Genomic DNA, 20,634 nt, shown 5'->3' on the forward strand with positions numbered 1-20,634 from the left:
TTCATCCCAGCTACGCCCGGGTTACTCACCCTGCCACCTGAAGTGAGTAAAAACCCTGAAAGACATTCTGCCTGTGTGGAGTTATTCTGCGCCTTGTGGTTCTATGCACCTACACAGGGCCCTGGGGCTTGCCTCACTCTCAGGAGGCTATTCCAACTAACTGCACTCACCATCAGCCCCAGGCGTCCCTCAACCTGCAGTGGCGGTCCCTACTGGCCGCAATACTGAGAGTGGCGTCACGACAAGAAGAAGATCTCCTACCTGTGACAAGATCCAGCCGAGTGGAGTCCCTGAAGGTAATGCACCGACACAACACCTGTGGGGCTTCACATCTGGCGTCACGAACAGGATAAGGACTAGACCTGTTCAGACAGGTGACCATGTGCCTGGGCGGTCCGCTTGAAAAATTGGAAGCGCCGCCATATTGCCACCATGAAAAGCGCGCTGAAAAACAACAGCAGCCCGCGCTGGGAGAAGTTACCGCCCACAAAGAGGTGTGGCTACCCAGAGATCCCCTGCAGAGTTCTGACCTCGCAAGTGAAGAGAGCGGAGGCGTCCAGAGACGTCGGGACAGAAAGGGAGCCAGAAGCCTGCTGCTGGGAGAGGAGCTGCTGAAAGAGGCAGAGCGGAAACTGAACAGCTTGCTACTAGAGGCAACGACGAGTCCACTGCTGGGAAATCGTACAGAAGAGGGCGCAGAAGAAATGGCGTCTGACCGCAGAAACCCAGAACCGGGCTCCGCTGCCTGGTGGTATCGGGAGCTGGCCCAGTTCTGCGACCGACTGGAGACCCGGGTCGTGGAGCAGATCAGAGAAGAACGCATGGAACTTCTGGAGATGGCTGCCGCGGTTCAGGCCTATGAGGGGAGAGCCGCGCGCCGAGTGCCAGACCGGACGGCGACGACTCAGACCCCGATGCTGCCACCGATGGGTGAGTCCAGTGATGCCCCTGCCGGCGCGAGTGCCCCGACCCCTGCTGCCACGCCCGCAGTCCCTGAAGAGGCGCCCGGCGCGGCGACGCTGAGCCAGGCCGCAACCACGCCAGGTGCGGCCCGCCAAGCCCCGGCCGCCGCAGCGATGCCCTGCTCGGCCCACCAAGACCCGGTCCCTGCAGCGACGCCCAGTCCGGCCCGCAAAGAACCGGCTGCCACCGCGACCCTCATCCACGCCGCAGGTGTGACGCTAACCCAGGCCGCCGCCATGCTAGGCCCGGCCCGCCGAGACCCTACCGCAGCCGCAACGCTCGTCCGCGCCGCAAGTGAGGTGCTGAACCAGGCCGCAGCCCCGTCAGGTGCGGCCCGCCAAGCTCCGATCGAGGCAGCGACGCCCAGCCCAGCCTGCAAAGACCCCATCGCAGCTGCGACGCCGATCCAAGCTGCGCCAGAAACGCCCATCCAGGCCGCCGCCATGCCAGGCGCGGCCCGCCAAGACCAGGCCGCCGCCATGCAGGGCGCGGCCCGCCAAGACCAGGCCGCCGCCATGCCAGGCGCGGCCCGCCAAGATAAGATTGCATCACCATTTACCCCGGCCTGCAAGGCCAGAGCAGACACCGCTCCCCGGTCCAGGGAGGTCCCTGCTAGGAAGCCCACGCTGGGGGAGGACCCCGCATACTGGCAGCTGAAGGCTGACCTGGAGGCCAAGTTCCCACACGAGATGGTGGACCGGTACATGCTCCCTCCGCATACCCCCAAGACGACTCCTGCAGCAATCATGCCAAAGAGATCCCTGCCTGGGCCTGCTGAAGAAAGTCCATCCCCAGCACTGCCACCAAAGGAGTGCTCAGAAGAACTAAGGGGGAGGGGAGGCCAGGAAGCTGAGGAGCTGACTCAGGAGCCACCAGCAGTGGACCCATGCCCAGAGCCAGAGATGTTGCCATACTCCCGCTGGGACGAGGAAGACCTAACACCATCTGCGGAAGAAGATTTACCCAAAAGCCTCACCTGGGAGCTGGTAAGCTGTACCTCGCAGAATCCAGTCCGCAAGACACGGCGCCGTAGCAGAACCCAGTCTTTCCCTGCACCGCCATCCCCAGAGCAGAGAGAAGTCACGGCCAGAGACCTGGAAGAAAAACGATTCCTGAGAAGAGCCAAAGCACAGGTCAGAGGACCCCTTTGTAGAGGAGTTGTGGAAGACTTTAACTTGAAGAGCGGATATGGCTTTATAGTGGCACCAGGTATGAAGGAGGGCATTTTTGTCAATAGACGAGACGTCAGAGCCCATTTGCCCAGAGGACATCCTGGAAGAAACCTACGGATGGGAGACTCAGTGGAGTTTACAATGCATCAAGGAGAAAGAGGCTGGTATGCACTAGATGTTACACCATGTCCTAAAGGAAAAGAAACAGACACAGAGGAAGAAAGGAAAGACAGAGATAGAGAAAGAACAGACAAAGAACCCACTGATGAGACTACCTCCGATGATGAGAGAAATGAAGAAGGCAACAGGTGCCGCAGCCCTACAGGCCCAAGCCCTGGTGAGGAGGAGTCTGCATAAAGTTCATGTAAAGTAAAGCAAGTTACCAGTTTGAAAAGTTTGTTTTGCAACGTTTTACAAGTTTAAGAATGTGCCCACATAAACTAATGTGAGAAATAAACCTTAAGGCTATGAACTGGCTATAGCCACAAACTCTCGCAGTGTAAATAGTTACACCAGAGGGCACCACCACCACCACCAGAGTCAGCCTGTTTAGGGGCTTGGCTCGTCTGCAACCAGGGAGCACGTCCGTATATAGGGCCTTGGCTTACCTGCAACCAGAGAGCATGCCTGTTTATGGGGCCTGGCTCTCCACCACAAAGAGGGTACCTGGTCAGCACCAACTGTGGAGGCCGCCTCTGGATCCTGCCAGAAGTGGCTGAAGGCGCGGCTCCACCAGGCCAGGTATGCCCTGAAGACCACCCGCCCATGAAAGCCGCCTCTACATCCTGCCAGAAGTGGCTGAAGGCGCGGCCAACGTGAAAGGGTTTTGGGTGGGTTAACGGACTTGTGGGTGGAGGGTGGTGATGTATGGTACCTGGTGCTTTTAAAAATGTTTTACAATGTTTTAATGTTTTATGCATTTTAAAATGTTGTCTTGCAGCCCGAGGACGTGCTGGTGATAACTAAGGGGGAATGTGGCGCCCCTGACCTGGTCAGGCACCACTGAGTACTGCACCCATGCTGGGGACAGTACAATACAGGTAATCCAGAAGGCTGACCGAGGTGTGACTACACAGGCGCATAGTGATCAGGTCTCACACATGTACCCATGAGAGGACCCCTGGGGATCCCAGGAGGGGGAAAAGCCTTCACCTCCACTGGAATAGTGGAGGGGGCCAAAAGCCTCCATCTCCTCTCAAGGGGTGTGGTAAGAGAATCTGGTTGCTAGGTGGCGTAGGCAGGCACAAAAGGGAAAAGAGAAGGAGGAGTAGAGAGTCTGCAGCAGAGTGTGGAGGAGTGAGGAGCAGGAAAGTGAAGCTCTGACAGGAGCAGCAGTGAAGGTCCCAGATGTGAGCCGGTTCAGAGCAGAGTCCAGGGAGCTCCGAGGAGAGCTGACCCCTTCCCCTGGGCTGCTGTAGTCTGACAGCGTCCGCGCAGTGGCTACCGACGGGGGAGAACGGTCACCTAGGAGTGCTACCCGAAACCCATCTCCAGCTAGAGAGAGAGCACAGAGTGGGAAGTAAGGAGACTGCTAGGGAGAACCAGGCCCAAACGGGCGGCAGATCCCGGAGTGGGGATAGATCCACCTTTCCCTGCTAAACCTGCCGGTGTGGGGCCCTCAAAGCCCACACCACAACACCACAAAAGCCGCAGCCACGTAGCCACAGTTAGGGCCCATAGCTCACAGGAGGCAAGCAGCTGGAGTGAGCTGGTCCAGGCCACAAGCAAACGGCAAACGAAGGGGAGTGAGGCTTCAGCAACTTCCCTGGGTGACCCCCATAGGGACTAAAAGTCGGGGTCACCCCAAACCACCAAGGGCTAAGGAAGGCGAGTTGGTAGTCACCATCAGAAGTCAGCCTGAAGGATACATGGTTCCCGCCTGGTTCATCCCAGCTACGCCCGGGTTACTCACCCTGCCACCTGAAGTGAGTAAAAACCCTGAAAGACATTCTGCCTGTGTGGAGTTATTCTGCGCCTTGTGGTTCTATGCACCTACACAGGGCCCTGGGGCTTGCCTCACTCTCAGGAGGCTATTCCAACTAACTGCACTCACCATCAGCCCCAGGCGTCCCTCAACCTGCAGTGGCGGTCCCTACTGGCCGCAATACTGAGAGTGGCGTCACGACAAGAAGAAGATCTCCTACCTGTGACAAGATCCAGCCGAGTGGAGTCCCTGAAGGTAATGCACCGACACAACACCTGTGGGGCTTCACAACCTTATTTGCTTTGTAGCAATTGTTTTATATTCAAAAAAATTATCTGATTCAAAAAAAGAAAATGGAATGTCGTAGGAAATGTAGTACACAATTTGTTTGGTAGAAAACGTGGGTTTAACTGTTTTGGTTATGTGGCGCCCCTGAGGCTTCCGTCGCCACAGGTCATTGCACCCCATCAGCGGTGTGATGCCCCATTCTGGGAGAGGAAGAGAGTGAACTCCGGTCCCCTGGTAAATCCACACTACACCCATTGCTAGGGACACACAGGACCAGGGAAAGTGGCAGGCAACCCTCCCATGCTGCATGCTGAGAGGGGCTGTAAGACCCATCCCTGCTCCCATAGGGTGGTAGCTTAGCAACTGGGGAGGTGGGAGGAGCCACCAGAGAGCAGATAGAGAAAGGAAGGTCAAGTTAGTTTCAGTTTACCTCAGGGAGTGAGAGAAGCAGCATGTAGTTGGAGGAGAAGAACGAGAGAAAGGAGGGAGGAGGAGGCCTGCTGAGGCAGGCAAGGAGGAGAAAGAAGAGAAGGAAAGAAAGGGTCGCAGGGCCGCGGGTAGTCCTGTAGGTACCACGAGCTGTCCTTGTTGGGTACCGAAGCCGAGGGCCCAGAGGCGCTACGAGTAGCTGCAGGCTGCGGTGGCCTGGTCCACAGTGACATCGGTGGAGTGATTAGCTGCGACAGGGGACGGTCCCTAGAAACTGGAGGAGTGAAAAGACAGTCTCCAGACAGTAAAAACCGAGGCCCAGGGAATTGCAAGCTCCCAGGGCCAGAACCCAGAGCAGACCTTCAGAAAAGGGGTAATCAGCCGACAGGTGACCCCCCAGCCTGGAGGCTGTAATGGAGGCCAAGCCAAGTCCATCTACCTAAGGCAAGGCTAGTGAAGACAGCAGAAAAAGAGACACTAAAGAGAGGGAACCGGATTTCACACTCTGAATCACCCAGAAGACGGAGGTCCCTGACAGCGGTCCCAGCAGTCCAAGGGTTCTGCCTGCCCTGACAAGAACTGTGAGTAAAAGAACTTGAACTGCACCTCTGAAGTTGCCTCAGTTATTTCATCTGCATAGACATTTACAAGCACCAACTGTGCCCCGGGCATTGCTCCACCTGTGGGGAGCAGTACTACCATTGCTGCCATAATATCATCCCGGAGGCCTCACACAGCAGCGGCGGCTTATTAGCCGCATACCACAGGTGGCGTCACGAACACAAACTTTAACTTAAGCCACTTATTCTACTGACACCCACCAGGGCCACGGAGCCGGGCCCAGCCACCACTGACTACCACCGGACTAGTCCGGCCCGGCACCGGGTGTCCCATAGCCCTGGGGTGGGCGAGTCAACTTTTGGCGTCACGAACAGGATTTCGTGCCCGGTCTAACCGGGTACTGTGCGCCTGAAGAACCGTGTGACAGACTGTGCTGACCGCTGTCTACCTGCTGCCAGGTGGGGAGCCGGAGAAGAATCCCTACAAGTAAAGATGAAGAGATGCTGAACTGTAGATAGCCCCTGTCTGCCCCTCATTCTTTTCGAAGACGACACCCTTTCCTGCTGTGTTTTGCCCCTTATTCTTTTTGAAGACGTCACCCCCCATGTTATGTGCTACCGGGCCACTGAACTGGAATGTGGGCCCCGGTGGAAGTGTATGTGGCATGTCATACCAGGCCACTGGACTTAGTGGCTGGTATGTTGTTTATGTGTCCTATGTAACCAGGCCATTGGACTTAATGGCTGGTTGATTATGTAATTTTGTTTGATTGAAAGAAACGAACTGCCGGGCTACTGGACTTGTTGTAGCCAAAAATGTAATTAGTTGCACCTGTTGTGCCCCCTACCAGAATTATGGGGGATTTGCCAAACCGTGCAATGGACTGGAAGTGCACACTTAGAGTTTTCTTTATAAGAAGTTCGCAACGTTCATGATATGTGCCTCCCATAAAGGGAAGAAATGTTTTGCTGTTTTATGTTATTGCATACCAAAAATGTTTTGCAGTTCTCCCATTTGTTTTTGTTGTTTTTCAGCCCGAGGACGTGCTGGGATTTGCTGTGGGGGAGTGTGGCGCCCCTGAGGCTTCCGTCGCCACAGGTCATTGCACCCCATCAGCGGTGTGATGCCCCATTCTGGGAGAGGAAGAGAGTGAACTCCGGTCCCCTGGTAAATCCACACTACACCCATTGCTAGGGACACACAGGACCAGGGAAAGTGGCAGGCAACCCTCCCATGCTGCATGCTGAGAGGGGCTGTAAGACCCATCCCTGCTCCCATAGGGTGGTAGCTTAGCAACTGGGGAGGTGGGAGGAGCCACCAGAGAGCAGATAGAGAAAGGAAGGTCAAGTTAGTTTCAGTTTACCTCAGGGAGTGAGAGAAGCAGCATGTAGTTGGAGGAGAAGAACGAGAGAAAGGAGGGAGGAGGAGGCCTGCTGAGGCAGGCAAGGAGGAGAAAGAAGAGAAGGAAAGAAAGGGTCGCAGGGCCGCGGGTAGTCCTGTAGGTACCACGAGCTGTCCTTGTTGGGTACCGAAGCCGAGGGCCCAGAGGCGCTACGAGTAGCTGCAGGCTGCGGTGGCCTGGTCCACAGTGACATCGGTGGAGTGATTAGCTGCGACAGGGGACGGTCCCTAGAAACTGGAGGAGTGAAAAGACAGTCTCCAGACAGTAAAAACCGAGGCCCAGGGAATTGCAAGCTCCCAGGGCCAGAACCCAGAGCAGACCTTCAGAAAAGGGGTAATCAGCCGACAGGTGACCCCCCAGCCTGGAGGCTGTAATGGAGGCCAAGCCAAGTCCATCTACCTAAGGCAAGGCTAGTGAAGACAGCAGAAAAAGAGACACTAAAGAGAGGGAACCGGATTTCACACTCTGAATCACCCAGAAGACGGAGGTCCCTGACAGCGGTCCCAGCAGTCCAAGGGTTCTGCCTGCCCTGACAAGAACTGTGAGTAAAAGAACTTGAACTGCACCTCTGAAGTTGCCTCAGTTATTTCATCTGCATAGACATTTACAAGCACCAACTGTGCCCCGGGCATTGCTCCACCTGTGGGGAGCAGTACTACCATTGCTGCCATAATATCATCCCGGAGGCCTCACACAGCAGCGGCGGCTTATTAGCCGCATACCACAGGTGGCGTCACGAACACAAACTTTAACTTAAGCCACTTATTCTACTGACACCCACCAGGGCCACGGAGTCGGGCCCAGCCACCACTGACTACCACCGGACTAGTCCGGCCCGGCACCGGGTGTCCCATAGCCCTGGGGTGGGCGAGTCAGTTATCAAAAGGATCCTACAATATTTTTGGTGTAATCTGTGTACAGAACTGACAGGCCATACATAGTGAGGTGACTACAACTTGTTCTCAGACCACCCACTGTCCTGACCCCACTATAGGGCGAGCATGACTGTTCCTCACTGAATCTAACCACCTGATTGTGAACAACGCTCCATATTTATCTCTACGTTACTTCGTGTTGGGCTGGAATATTGCACCATGTATGGCCACTCTTGATGCTTTTTTCAAATCAAATGTTTTGAAACAGGAGTGGGAATCCTGGATCTGTACTACTTGTGTGGAGCGGCGCCTACCCAGGTACAGCCATTCTCCCTCTATGAACCTAGGGTGCAGGTGAGGCTCGCCCAGGGTTTATCATTATCATTCTGAGGTCATATCAGGTCCTGCCACTTGTGTGACTCAGCTAGGCCGTGACCATGACCAGCCCTGCTTTAATTAACTCCTTCCTTGTAGAAATATAATGCAAAGGCAGAACTGATCAGAGTGACCACTGCCTCCTGTAAAGGCATTTGATTACTTTATCCCATCTGAATGACATTTGTAGTGGTTGTGACCATGAGATCTGAAATGCTTCACCTGGGGAAGTCTTCATTTATCATATGTAATGACTGCTGTCTTTAGAGTGGGGCATTACCTAAATTTGAAGTGCTGCAGGCAGGGAACAGGTTAACTCCCGCTTCCCCCAGCACTCCTCCTTTGTCCTAGCTCCCTTACAGGCTGTTCTGCTTTTTCTTGGAAGTCCTCTCTTCCCCCCTCCTCAGCGCCTTCCCCTTCTTTCTCCCTCCCTCCTCTCCTTTTATAATGCTCCCTCCTCTCCAGCTCATACCTCTTTTTCAGTTGCCTCCCCTCCACGTCACACTCAAATAGCTTTCTTACAAGGCTTCCTGGTGTCAGGGGGAGTTTGACGCACAGTGTTAACCATTTAGGCTGGTGGTCTCCATAGTTGAACTCCTATGAGGAATGAGCCTCTCACATCAAGTGTTTTTTTGCGGATCCTGTCAGGATTACTCAGGGATTACAGGGAAGGATTCTGTTTAAGCCTAGTAGTATGTAAAGTGTGAGCCACAGGAAAATGACATAGTAGAGAAATGACACACGTGTGACACACATGATCAGAGGCACTCCTTTTTCTAGGAGTTCCAAATTTCAGGAATTCATTGCTTCCTTCTGTGTCATTGTATGGAATGTGCACATCCTGTGTGTCACTACTCCCCACTCCTCGGCACACACCCGGACAGGTGACATTTAAGCCTTGTGCACACGCTTCGTTTTTTGCCGCCTTTTTGCACATTTTTGCGGGTACAGCTGTGGTCTCAAAACTGCATGAATTTCCTTCCCCAGCAAAGTTAATGAGATTTCATTTTTGCTGTCCACACATTGCAGCTTTCTTTTGGCTGCGTCTTTGTGGTGACCACAGAGATGCAGCGTGTCAATTCTTTCTGTGTTTTTCCAGCATTTTTGAGCCCTTCCAGTCAATAGATTTGACATAAAAAAAGGAATTGGGCAAAAACGCTGCAAAAAAAATGCATCTAAATGCATAAGTTTTTGTCAAACACGCTGCATCTTTGTGGTCACCACCAAGATGCAGCGTGCACACACAGTGGGACACCCTTGCCAAGCTGGAAACTGATATATATACCCTGATTGAAGCGGGATGGGTAGCTACTTCACCTATGCTAGAAATGCTACATTTGTGCCACCTATGTATTATACACTTGTCAGAACCATTTCCTCCCCCTCCCCTCAAAGGTATACTTAAGGTATACTTTGTAACTAATCCCTCATGTATATGTAGCACCCACGGGGCAAGGGGTCAAATATACTCGTCGCCGAGCCAGTGATGTCTGGTCCGGGATGTCACGGTTGCCCTGCCCGGCTTCGTGGCCCCGAGGTGTACAATAAAAGGGAGGATGATGGAATGGTAGTTTGTCGCGTGACACCATTTGTGATACGCAGTCAGGGATTAGCCGCCGCTGCGGGTGGTGTCCTCTGGGGCTGGAGGTATCGCAGCAAGAATGGTTCTGCTGCCCACAGGTGGAGCGGGCCCCAGGGAGGATGATGGATGTTGTAGTGGTGGCCGTTGGCGCCGAAGCACGGGACAACTGTGACGGCAATAAGAGGCTGAGTCAGCTGCTGCGGTTCCACGTCTTTTTACTCACAGTTCAAGTGCTGCCTCACGGTACCGGTCTCTGCAGCCGATACCGGTTAAGTTGGAAATAGCCACTGGTATTTAGAAGTGTCTTTTCCTAAGGGATGCTCCTGTGGAAGTCAGGAACTCGGGCTGAGCTTCTCGCTCCAAGCCACAGGCCCCGTGAAGAAGAAAGAAGGAAGAAGGTGGTGTCGTGTTGCCAGAACTGTAGTCCCGACTTGACTCAAGATTGTGTAGAGGTTGCTCCTACTTCTACCCCAAGTGGTGCCCGCCCCCAGGTGGTTGTCCTAGTGACCGGGAAAGTCTCATGCATCGTGATAGCCACCCCCCAGCCCACCCTATTCCAGTCCCCAGTGGGAAGGTACCTAAGCTGTATGTAAGGGGAAATGTGGAAACATCAGTGATTAACCCCCTCCTTACCCGAGATGAATACTGCACCTTAAGTGAGGTGCAGTACCCTGTGGCGAATGAAGCCTCAGGGGCACCACGTATACGTCTAAAGAAAGGTTGTAATGTATGCAACAGTACAGACATGCAGTGGCATACATTGTAATAAAAATTTTTAAAAACTTTTTATAGGGACCCTCTGTATTTAAAAATGTAAACCATTATACGATAAAAAAAAATGCCACTGGATATAGGTCCAGCATATGCCCTTTGTATATGCTTAGTACATGGGGCCCTGTGGACATGTTTGGAACGTATGCTGAATGTAAAGAAAAACTGTAAATGCAAAAAGATCCTTATATAGGCTCGAATGACTGGGCTCAGTTTATGTACAAAGACGTGACCTAGTTTAGTACTTCATGGGGCTGCAATTGTTTGTTTGTTTTAATCTGTACATTGTGAAACTCCTGACTATTCTTCTGTTGACATTACCATAGGATGCTCTGTTGTGTCTGAGAAGCATTGTATTCTAATACCCCCATTATAGGGTGTATGTAATATCTCATTTTCATTTTTGTGAGGGAAAGTGTGAGAGCAGAAATGTAACCACTGTTTTTAATGGTGTTCATGTTTTTTCTATACAGGCTTTTCTGCATAAGGCCGACGTGCAGAATCCAATGTAATGTGGAGTGACAGAATGCTCCCTTTGTCTCTCCACCTAGATGCCACTCTTGGTTTTCACCTTGGCATCTAAGGGGTTTAATAACCAACATTTGTGATCCTGGCTGTTAGACTTAAAGGGACAGTATCGCGGTTTTTTATTTTTGTATTAAAAATAGTGATTCTGAAATCAAGTATTTCTAATACAAAATGAAAATCGTAGCTTATTTACTTTTTCTGTTATTCTAATTTTACTGTATGCACTGGGGGCCATGTTGGATTTGCTGTGTGTGTAACGACAGTTACACACTCCTTTATGGCAGCCCCTGTGCATAGAGAATAGTGGTCGCTATCCGACCCTATGTTTAACGTTACAGTGGGCGTATGCTGTGACCTGGACGCGCCCCCTGGGCTGTCCAGATCACAGCAGAGGGAGGAGTTCAGCGCCATCATCGTGGAGCTCACAGCGTATGCTGTTTGCTCCACTTCACCCCTGTCAACTGCCGGGATGTGTGAGTACAGGCCGCCTCCCCTCCCCTGCCCCTGTTACCGATGACACCGCCTCCCTCCGCTCTCCCCAGCCCCCGCTACTGCTACCGCTAGTGCCGCCCCTCGCCGTTCCCGTCTCCGCTGACACCCCATCCCTTCGCTCTCCTCAGCCCCCGCTAGTGCCGCCCCTCCCCCTCGCCGTTCCCGTCTCCGCTGACACCCCATCCCTTCGCTCTCCTCAGCCCCCGCTAGTGCCGCCCCTCCCCCTCGGCGTTCCCGTCTCCGCTGACACGCCATTCCTTCGCTCTCCTCAGCCCCCACTAGTGCCGCCCCTCCCTGTTACCGTCTCCGCTGACACCCCATCCCTCCGCTCTTACCAGCCCCCGTTACTGCTACCGCCGTCCCTCTCCCCGCCGTTACCGTCTCCGATGACACTTCCTCCCTCCGCTCTCCCCAGCCACCGCTCTGCTCGCCGCTGCTGTGTATGTGTGTGCCCATGCCCCACTGCATGCGAGTACCGCCGCTGATGCTGTCTGCACGGCTGTGTATTATCCTCTCCTGTTTGATACTATCTGCTGAGCCGTGTATCTAATCCTCTCTTGGGTGATACACAGCTCAGCAGACAGCATCACCCAGGACAGGATTAGATACACAGCTCAGCAGACAGCATCATCCAGGACAGGATTAGATACACAGCTCAGCAGACAGCATCACCCAGGACAGGATTAGATACACAGCTCATCAGACAGTATCTAATCCTGTCCTGGGTGATGCTGTCTGATGAGCTGTGTAGCTAATCCTGTCCTGGGTGATACTGTCTGCTGAGCTGTGTATCTAATCCTGTCCTGGGTGATGCGGTCTGCACGGCCGTGTATCTAATCCTGTCCTGGGTGATGCTGTGTGCACGGACGTGTATCTAATCCTAGCCTGTGTGATACTGTCTGCTGAGCCGTGTATATAATCCTAGCCTGGGTGATACTGTCTGCTGAGCTGTGTATCTAATCCTAGCCTGGGTAATACTGTCTGCTGAGTTGTGTGTCTAATCCTCTCCTGTGTGATACTGTCTGCAGAGCCGTGTATCTAATCCTGTCCTGTGTGATACTCCTGCTGTCCTTGGTGACACTTTTAGACATTTCTGGTCACCAACAAAATGGCTCTGCACTGTGTCCCTACATGTCATTCTCTGTTATCCTTTGTAAATACTCAGATTGGAAGGTGGAGGCGTGCCATCACACAGGAGAGCAGACTCCGCCCACTTTACTGCAAGCTGTAACGTGAGCTTTTTCCTACAGTGGGATTTCTGTAGGATTTCAGAAGCTGCTCCCCCTAGTGTTTAACAGTGGAAACAGTGGAAAATATTAAACTTTTTAATTTTTTTTTTACATTTTGCTCAATTAAAAAAAGAAAATAATATTTAAACAAAACATTAAAATAATATTACTTTACATTTTTCCAGGTATTTATTTATTTTTTTTCTGACGATACATTCCCTTTAAGTGCCAACTATATAAGACAGCTGGCACTCACAGACGATGGTGTAGGCAAAGCTCCTGAATCTGTGGTATTAAAGCACCAGTGACTTCCAGAAACTGCACACTTATGTGATATGCTATTCTGATAGGGTAAAAACCATTCATACCCATAATCTCGGCAGAATAATAAACGCCTCAAAAATTACACTAAGGTTATGCACACATCTTTTAAACTAAGGTGAATCCACCAAGTTTTTACGCAGAACCCGCTTCACAAACTGCCTATATTTATTTCTTTTTATTTCAGAGTAGACCCATCATCGTGGGCACATCCTCTAAGGCCTTACACACATGGCTACATTACAGATTCGTCTAACTACATCATTGAGGCTATAGACTGCATCAGCGCATGCTGCATTATGGAGATATTGTTACCTATCAGTATTGCTGGAATAATATAGCACAGTACACAAAATGCCTTCAGCAATGGGCCCAACTCTTTTTTACCTTGAAGGTTTCATTCAGCTCTGAGAGAGGATCATGGTACCTAGAGCCACCAGTTTATATATAATCCCTGCCAAGGCTTTCCCATAGAAATCACACCAAGTCATCAAAGTTTCCTACCTTACCCCTATTAGGTAGTTCTGCCTCAAGTATTCCCACCACACTGTTAGATCCAGCTTCTAGCACCTAGCATTATTATCTTATTTCCAACTTAGCATATTTATCTCTGCAACCCTGTGAGGGTCTACTCACTTAAAGCTGGTGTCACACTAAGCGACAGCGACAACGACGTCGCTGTTACGTCACCATTTTCGGTGACGTAACAGCGACCTTGTAAGTCGCTGTTATGATCGCTGCTTAGCTGTCAAACACAGCGACGCAGCAGCGATCATAACGTCGCTGTGCTACATGTGCAGAGAGCAGGGAGCCGCGCTTAGCGCTGGCTCCTTGCTCTCCTGCAGCACACATCGGGTTAATTAACCCGATGTGTGCTGCAGCTACATGTCACAGTGCAGAGAGCAGGGAGCCGCGCGCACTGCTTAGCGCTGGCTCCTTGCTCTCCTTGCTGCAGTATACATCGGGTTAATTACCCGATGCATACTGCAGCCACATGTCACAGTGCAGAGAGCCGGCACTGGCAGCAAGAGCGGCGGAGGCTGGTAACCAGCGTAAACATCGGGTAACCAGGGAAAGGTCTTCCCTTGGTTACCCGATGTTTACGCTGGTTACAGCTTACCGCAGCTGCCAGTGCCGGCTCCTGCTCGCTTCATTTCGTCGCTCTCTCGCTGTCACACACAGCGATGTGTGTGTCACAGCGGGAGAGTGACGACCAAAAATGAAGCTGGACATTCAGCAACGAGCGGCGACCTCACAGCAGGGGCCAGGTCGTTGCTGAATGTCACACACAGCGACAGCGACGGGACGTCGCTGCAACGTCACAGAAAATGGTGACGTAGCAGCGACGTCGTTGTCGTTGTCGCTGTGTGTGACACCAGCTTAAGTCACCATATGGAGACCCTCGCTCCATAGCTGTTTACGAGACCTGGTTCAAGCAGGCAGACAGCAACAAGTCACATAACAAGCACCCATGAGCTACATATGGCTTCTGAGCCTACAGGTTCATCGTACAGAACCATAGGAGCTCCTTGTTTTTCTGTTCAAAGACAATGCTAAGCCCATGAACTTAATGTATTAAAGGTAATGAATGTACCAATGAAACCAGGTACTAATTATTTTTTCATATGTGTATTTTTTTTTTTGTAGATTGTTTTTTATGTCTTCTACATGATTACGAGACTGTCCATCTGAGCATGGGGTCCTGAGTTCAAATCCCATCAACATCTGCGAGGAGTTTGTATGTTGTCTCCATGTTTGTGTGGGTTTTTCTCCGGTTTCCTCTTACACTCCAAAGACACACTGATAGGGAGTTTAGATTGTGAGCCCCAATGAGGACAGTGATAATCAAGTCTGTAAAGTGCTGTGGAATGAATAGTGCTACATAAGTGAGAAAAATAAATACTGTTATTAACTTCCAGTTGACCTGATATCACCGGATCCCAAATGTCACACAATGGGGAAGAGGGGTCTGCAATAGCACCGCTCACAGGCACTATTGGCAACACAAGGTATTTAAAAAAAGAAGCCTTTTTTATCAACATTATAGTGATGTGGCTTGGAAAAATAAGTAGTGAACCACCTCTTTAAGGTCACTCCATGTGACTGCGGACTTGTGAATCCTCACAGTGTACACTGTCGGGATTCTTCAGTGCTGGGAGTTGGTGGGTGGGCTCATAACCACAACTATGTGATTTTTGGCATTGCTCAATACAAGTGAATTGAGTGAAGCTGGACACGTCTAGTCGGAATGTAACCTGAAGTATACAAATTTCATAATTGTGGTCACATGACTGCCCACTCCCGACACTGGAGAATCCTGACAGCGCACGGTGGGCAGTCTCTCTAAGGTGGACCACCCTTTTAAACCAGTGTTGTTCATGCTGGTCTTCATGAAGAGATGGGTTGGAGTCAGACGCACCCGATTCAAGCCTGGACTCCACCAGGCCTTTATCTCCACCGACAGCTTCCTTCGTGGTTGGCTAATCCATTCTAATGTGATTGTCAAGCTATAATGATCAGAATCCAAAACTCAAGTAAAAAAAAAAAAGAAATAGTTTACTTTTAAATTTCTTACATTTCAAAACATCTTTTAAACAGTAGCAAGTTTTTCTGATTACCTGTTCCCTTAAATGCTAACCCTAAACATGGATGATTATCACTTTCTTTTATATTGATATTTGGAAAGTGAATAATGGAGCCGTTGAGTGAACCAACCAGTGCATGTCTTGTTGAATGAATTTGCAATATTTGTGCTGGAAAATAGTCTCTATTGAAAGATTTTCTCCACTGTGGGACTTTTGTCTTTCTTTATCTTGTAAAATGTCACATGAAGTTTCAGAAAAGATGATGGAGTGGCATCCCTGTAAAGGAATTGTTAATTTAAATGTCAGCCCTCTCTTGTTCAGGATGTTGTAACTCCAGCCTTCCTGCAAATATCCTGTGTGACGTTCAGGGAAAGCCCTTGACGTTGTGGAAAAGGTGGGGGGAAGGGAGACCTAGGTATTTCTGTAAAGGGCGTGATCTTCAGCTACCCTATAGAAATCCTACAACATTTCATGTCTGATGCATAATAATCAGGCAATGGTTAACTCGCTTTATACATTTCCAGCCATTCCAGCACCAATAACCTTGTTTATGTTTACATCCCCGACTAAAGCCACTTACAGGCCTCCGCAGAATTACTTAAGGAATTAATGTGGATGCCACATTGCTCCCAGGGTGTAACCGAAGAACTACAAGAACCACTGATGTAGCAGAGGATTTAAAGATGAACCCAGAAAATAAATAAAAATCCTCAGGAATTTATGCTGCCATATCATACTGAAGGTTATTCGGGTACTGTAGAGGAAGTGATTGTCACACCAAAGCCAGGAAACAACTTACTGAGCTGCACCAAACCTCTGGAACGCTCTACCCCAAGAAGTTAGGACAAATCACAACCTACTCAGCTTCAGACGCTCCCTAAAAACACATCTTTTTAGGGCGGCCTATCACACTCCCTAGCCAAACTAATTTCACCTAATCCCTCTACAACTTCTCAGAACATAACCCCACGTCAAACTCCATGGCACCCAAATGCATCTCAAGGCTCTGGCCAACTGGTCCAGGAAGCCATTATCTATCCCCCATGAGATGGCTGGATTGTCATTGTAAATAAGCACTTGTACCTTGCCCCTCACCCATCTCATTGTAGATTCTAAGCTCTCACGAGCAGGGTTGCCATTTTTCCCTTTAAATATTGTATCTTCTATAATTGTTACTTGTTTGTATAGGTTTATGTATATGATATGTATATGAGCCTCCTGAATTGTAAAGCACTGCGGAATATGTTGGCGCTATAGAAATAAAGATTATTATTATTTATTATTATTACTATTACTACAATCTTAGACCATTTTTCTTGATGACCACATATGTCAAATTCTTCACTAGGGTCATTGAAAATAGGCTGGTAGTGGTCATATTTCACCTCATACATTTAGATTGGACTGGTTTTGTGCTGGGGCAGTCTATGTATTCCCATTTCCAAGATCCTATCCCAATATGTAGTAGCTTTAATACTAATAATATTAGCAAATACCTCCAATTAGAAATGTAGTACATTTCTTCTGATATAGCCATGCCTCTTACCTCATGTACAGGGCATTGCAGTAGCTTGGGTATCCATGGCTACGGCCATGCATATAGGGACAGTAAGGGTACCGTCACACTTTAGCGACGCACCAGCGATCCCACCAGTGATCTGACCTGGTCAGGATCGCTGGTGCGTCGCTACATGGTCGCTCGTGAGCTGTCAATCAGGCAGATCTCACCAGTGACCAGACCCCAGACAGCAGCGACACGTGGAAGCGACGCTGCACTTGGTAACTAAGGTAAATATAGGGTAACCAAGGGCTTGGTTACCTGATATTTACGTTGGTTACCAGCGCACACCGCTTAGCGCTGGCTCCCTGCACTCCTAGCCACAGTACACATCGGGTTAATAAGCAAATATTTGCTTATTTACCTGATGTGTAACTCCGGCTGCGTGTGCAGGGAGCCGGCACTGGCAGCGTGAGAGCGGCGGACGCTAGTAACTAAGGTAAATATCGGGTAACAAAGGAAAGGACTTCCCTTGGTTACCCGATATTTACGTTGGTTACAGCTTACCGCAGGCTGCCAGACGCCGGCTCCTGCTCCCTGCACGTTCAGATTGTTGCTTTCTCGCTGTCACACACAGCAATGTGTGCTTCACAGCGGGAGAGCAACATCAAAAAAATGAACCAGAGCTGTGTGTAACGAGCAGCGATCTCACAGCAGGGTCCGCATCGCTGCATCACAAAAAACGTGACTCAGCAGCAATCTCGATAGCGATCTCGCTATGTGTGAAGCACCCCTTAGTTGCTAGTGGTCGTAACCTTGGATACCTAAGCTACTGCAATACCCTGGACATGAGGTAAGTGACATATATTATCAGGAAAACTAGACTACATTTCTAATTGGAGGTATTGCTAATATTCTTATTATTACATCTACTACATATTGGGATAGGATCTTGGATATGGGATACCCCTTTTAAGGAAATATTTTTAAACAAAGCTCAATAAAGAGAGGGGGCTGGATGATGGTAATCTCTCACAGTGTGGGCAAAAGCTTTTTACTGCTTTTGCTTTGGAAAGGGTATCCTGTCAGAGGTCTCTATTGCCCCCTTTTTAGTTACCTTAGCTTTTGTTCTTTTGGACAGCTGATATTGTCCTATGTAAATTTTAGGATTCAGAAGGTGGCATGGATGCAATTATTGTATATTTCAACCTCTGCAAAAGTCTGAGCTAATAGGATATCCGACATTTTGGAAACAGAGAACCTTTCTGGGGTCTCTGTTGTCGCCTTAGTTTTTTTTCTATTATCCAGCTAATATCGTGTTTCATTTTATGACATGCTATTTTTCTTTGTCGCTCCTAATTGGGAGACCCAGACAATTGGGTGTATAGCTACTGCCTCCGGAGGCCACACAAAGTACTACACTTAAAAGTGTAAGGCCCCTCCCCTTCTGGCTATACACCCCCCCGTAGGATCACGGGCTCCTCAGTTTTATGCTTTGTGCGAAGGAGGCCAGACATCCACGCATAGCTCCACTGTTTAGTCAGCAGCAGCTGCTGACTATGTCGGATGGAAGAAAAGAGGGCCCATACGAGGGCCCCCAGCATGCTCCCTTCTCACCCCACTTTATGTCGGTGGTGTTTGTTAAGGTTGAGGTACCCATTGCGGGTACGGAGGCTGGAGCCCACATGCTGATTCCTTCCCCATCCCCATTAGGGCTCTGGGTGAAGTGGGACTTTACCGGTCTCCGGGCACTGAGGCCGTGCTCCATCCACAGCCCCTGGAGGATCTGCTGGATTCGGAGCGGAGTTTCCTCAGGGACAGGACCCTGCTCCATCAAGGTACTCCGTGTCCCCGTGCTTATCGCACGCACACTGCAGCATTGCTGGGTGTGTTAGTGCGCCGGGGTAAACAGCGCTGCTGCGCTTGTGCCGTTACTCACTACAGCTCTGCTGAGTGAGGTGACTTAGTACGATCGGCCGATCCGGCCGCGGGGGTCAGTTTTTACTGCGTCGCGGCTGGGATTTATGGTGCGCCGGGGACTTCCGCGCTGGCCGTGCATATATGACGGCCGCGCTAGATTACTACAGTCCCCGGCTTTTGCGGCCTAGTTCGTATCGTTCCCGCCCCCAGACCTGTCAGTCAGGAGGAGGGCGGGACGCTGTACAGACCAGCAGCGCTAAGAGCTGGAGTCTGTTTTACATACTCCAGCCCTCACACTAGGCACAGTGGGACGCAGTTTCCCGCACTTTTGTTTGTGACGCCCACGGTCCGCCCCTCTTCACAGGACGCCGGCAGCCATTCCTGCCTGCACGCTGAGCTGCAGAGGGGAGACGGGGAGACTCAGACAAGGGATTCTACGACCTCACACCCGCTTTCAGCGGGCGGTAAGCAGCCCTCAAGGGCTCTCCCCCACTTGTGCCATAGTGTACTTTGTATTTTGTGCTGGCAATACTTTGCACTGTACAGTCGCTGGTGATTTTCTGCTATATACCCTCCTTAGATTTCTCAAGGAGACAACAGCATGTCGTCCGCAAAAAGCAAAAGTGCCAAGGCACGGACTTTATATGCTGCTTGTACCGCATGTGGGGCTACTCTACCGGCAGGTTCCACTGACCCCCATTGTGTGCAGTGCTCGGCCCCTGTGGCAATTGCTCAGCCGGGGCCGCTGCTAGAGGTGACCCAGGGAGAACCACCTGTGAATGCTGTCCAGGTGACAGGGACGGAGTTTGCAGCTTTTGCTGACAGATTGTCTATGACTATGTCTAAAATTCTTGAAACATTGCAGTCTAGACCAGTAACTCAGACCATGGGCACTGTTGATTCATTGCCACCTTGTCCCCCTCAGCTGGACCACTTCCTAGCTCCGGGGGTGTCACATGCACCCCAGGGTGACGGCTCTGACTCGGACGACAGTCCCAGACAACCTAAGCGGGCTCGCTATGAGCGACCCTCAACTTCATCACACTGGTCAGGGTCCCAGCGGGACGACTCTCTGTGTGATGAGGCGGATGTAACTGATCAGGAGTCTGATGCTGGGGCCGCTCTCAATCTAGATACCCCGGATGGTGACGCCATAGTGAATGATCTTATAGCGTCCATCAATAGGATGTTAGATATTTCTCCACCAGCTCCTCCTGCGGAGGAGGCAGCTTCACAGCAGGAGAAATTCCATTTCAGGTATCCCAAGCGTAAATTAAGCACTTTTCTGGACCACTCTGACTTTAGAGACGCAATCCAGAAACACCACGCTTATCCAGATAAGCGTTTTTCCAAATGGCTTAAAGATACACGCTATCCTTTTCCCCTGACGTGGTCAAGGGCTGGACACAGTGTCCCAAGGTGGACCCTCCAATCTCCAGGCTTGCAGCCAGATCTCTAGTTGCAGTGGAAGATGGGGCGGCACTTAAAGATGCCACTGACAGACAGATGGAGCTCTGGTTAAAATCCATCTATGAAGCGATTGGAGCGTCGTTGGCGCCAGCATTCGCTGCCGTATGGGCACTCCAAGCTATTTCAGCTGGGCTTACACAGGTCGACACGGTCACACGTACATCTGCTCCGCAGGTGGCACCCTTGACCTCTCAAATGTCTGCATTCGCGTCTTACGCGATTAATGCTGTCCTAGACAATACGAGCCGT

At 50.7% G+C, this 20,634-nt stretch overlaps 1 protein-coding gene across 1 annotated transcript in view; it reads left to right on the plus strand.

Moving 5' to 3' along the window:
- The first annotated feature begins 6,833 nt into the window (after positions 1 to 6,833).
- Positions 6,834 to 20,634, plus strand: part of MIDN (midnolin) — a 55,855-nt gene continuing 42,054 nt past the window's right edge. Inside the window, exon 1 of the mRNA XM_075352995.1 lies at positions 6,834 to 7,932. Within this exon, the coding sequence (XP_075209110.1) occupies positions 7,838 to 7,932 (95 nt within the window). The 5' untranslated portion in view covers positions 6,834 to 7,837. The remainder of the gene's footprint in view (positions 7,933 to 20,634) is intronic.

This window comes from Anomaloglossus baeobatrachus, chromosome 1 (genome assembly GCF_048569485.1).
Source record: "Anomaloglossus baeobatrachus isolate aAnoBae1 chromosome 1, aAnoBae1.hap1, whole genome shotgun sequence".
Classification (NCBI taxonomy): Eukaryota; Metazoa; Chordata; class Amphibia; order Anura; family Aromobatidae; genus Anomaloglossus; species Anomaloglossus baeobatrachus.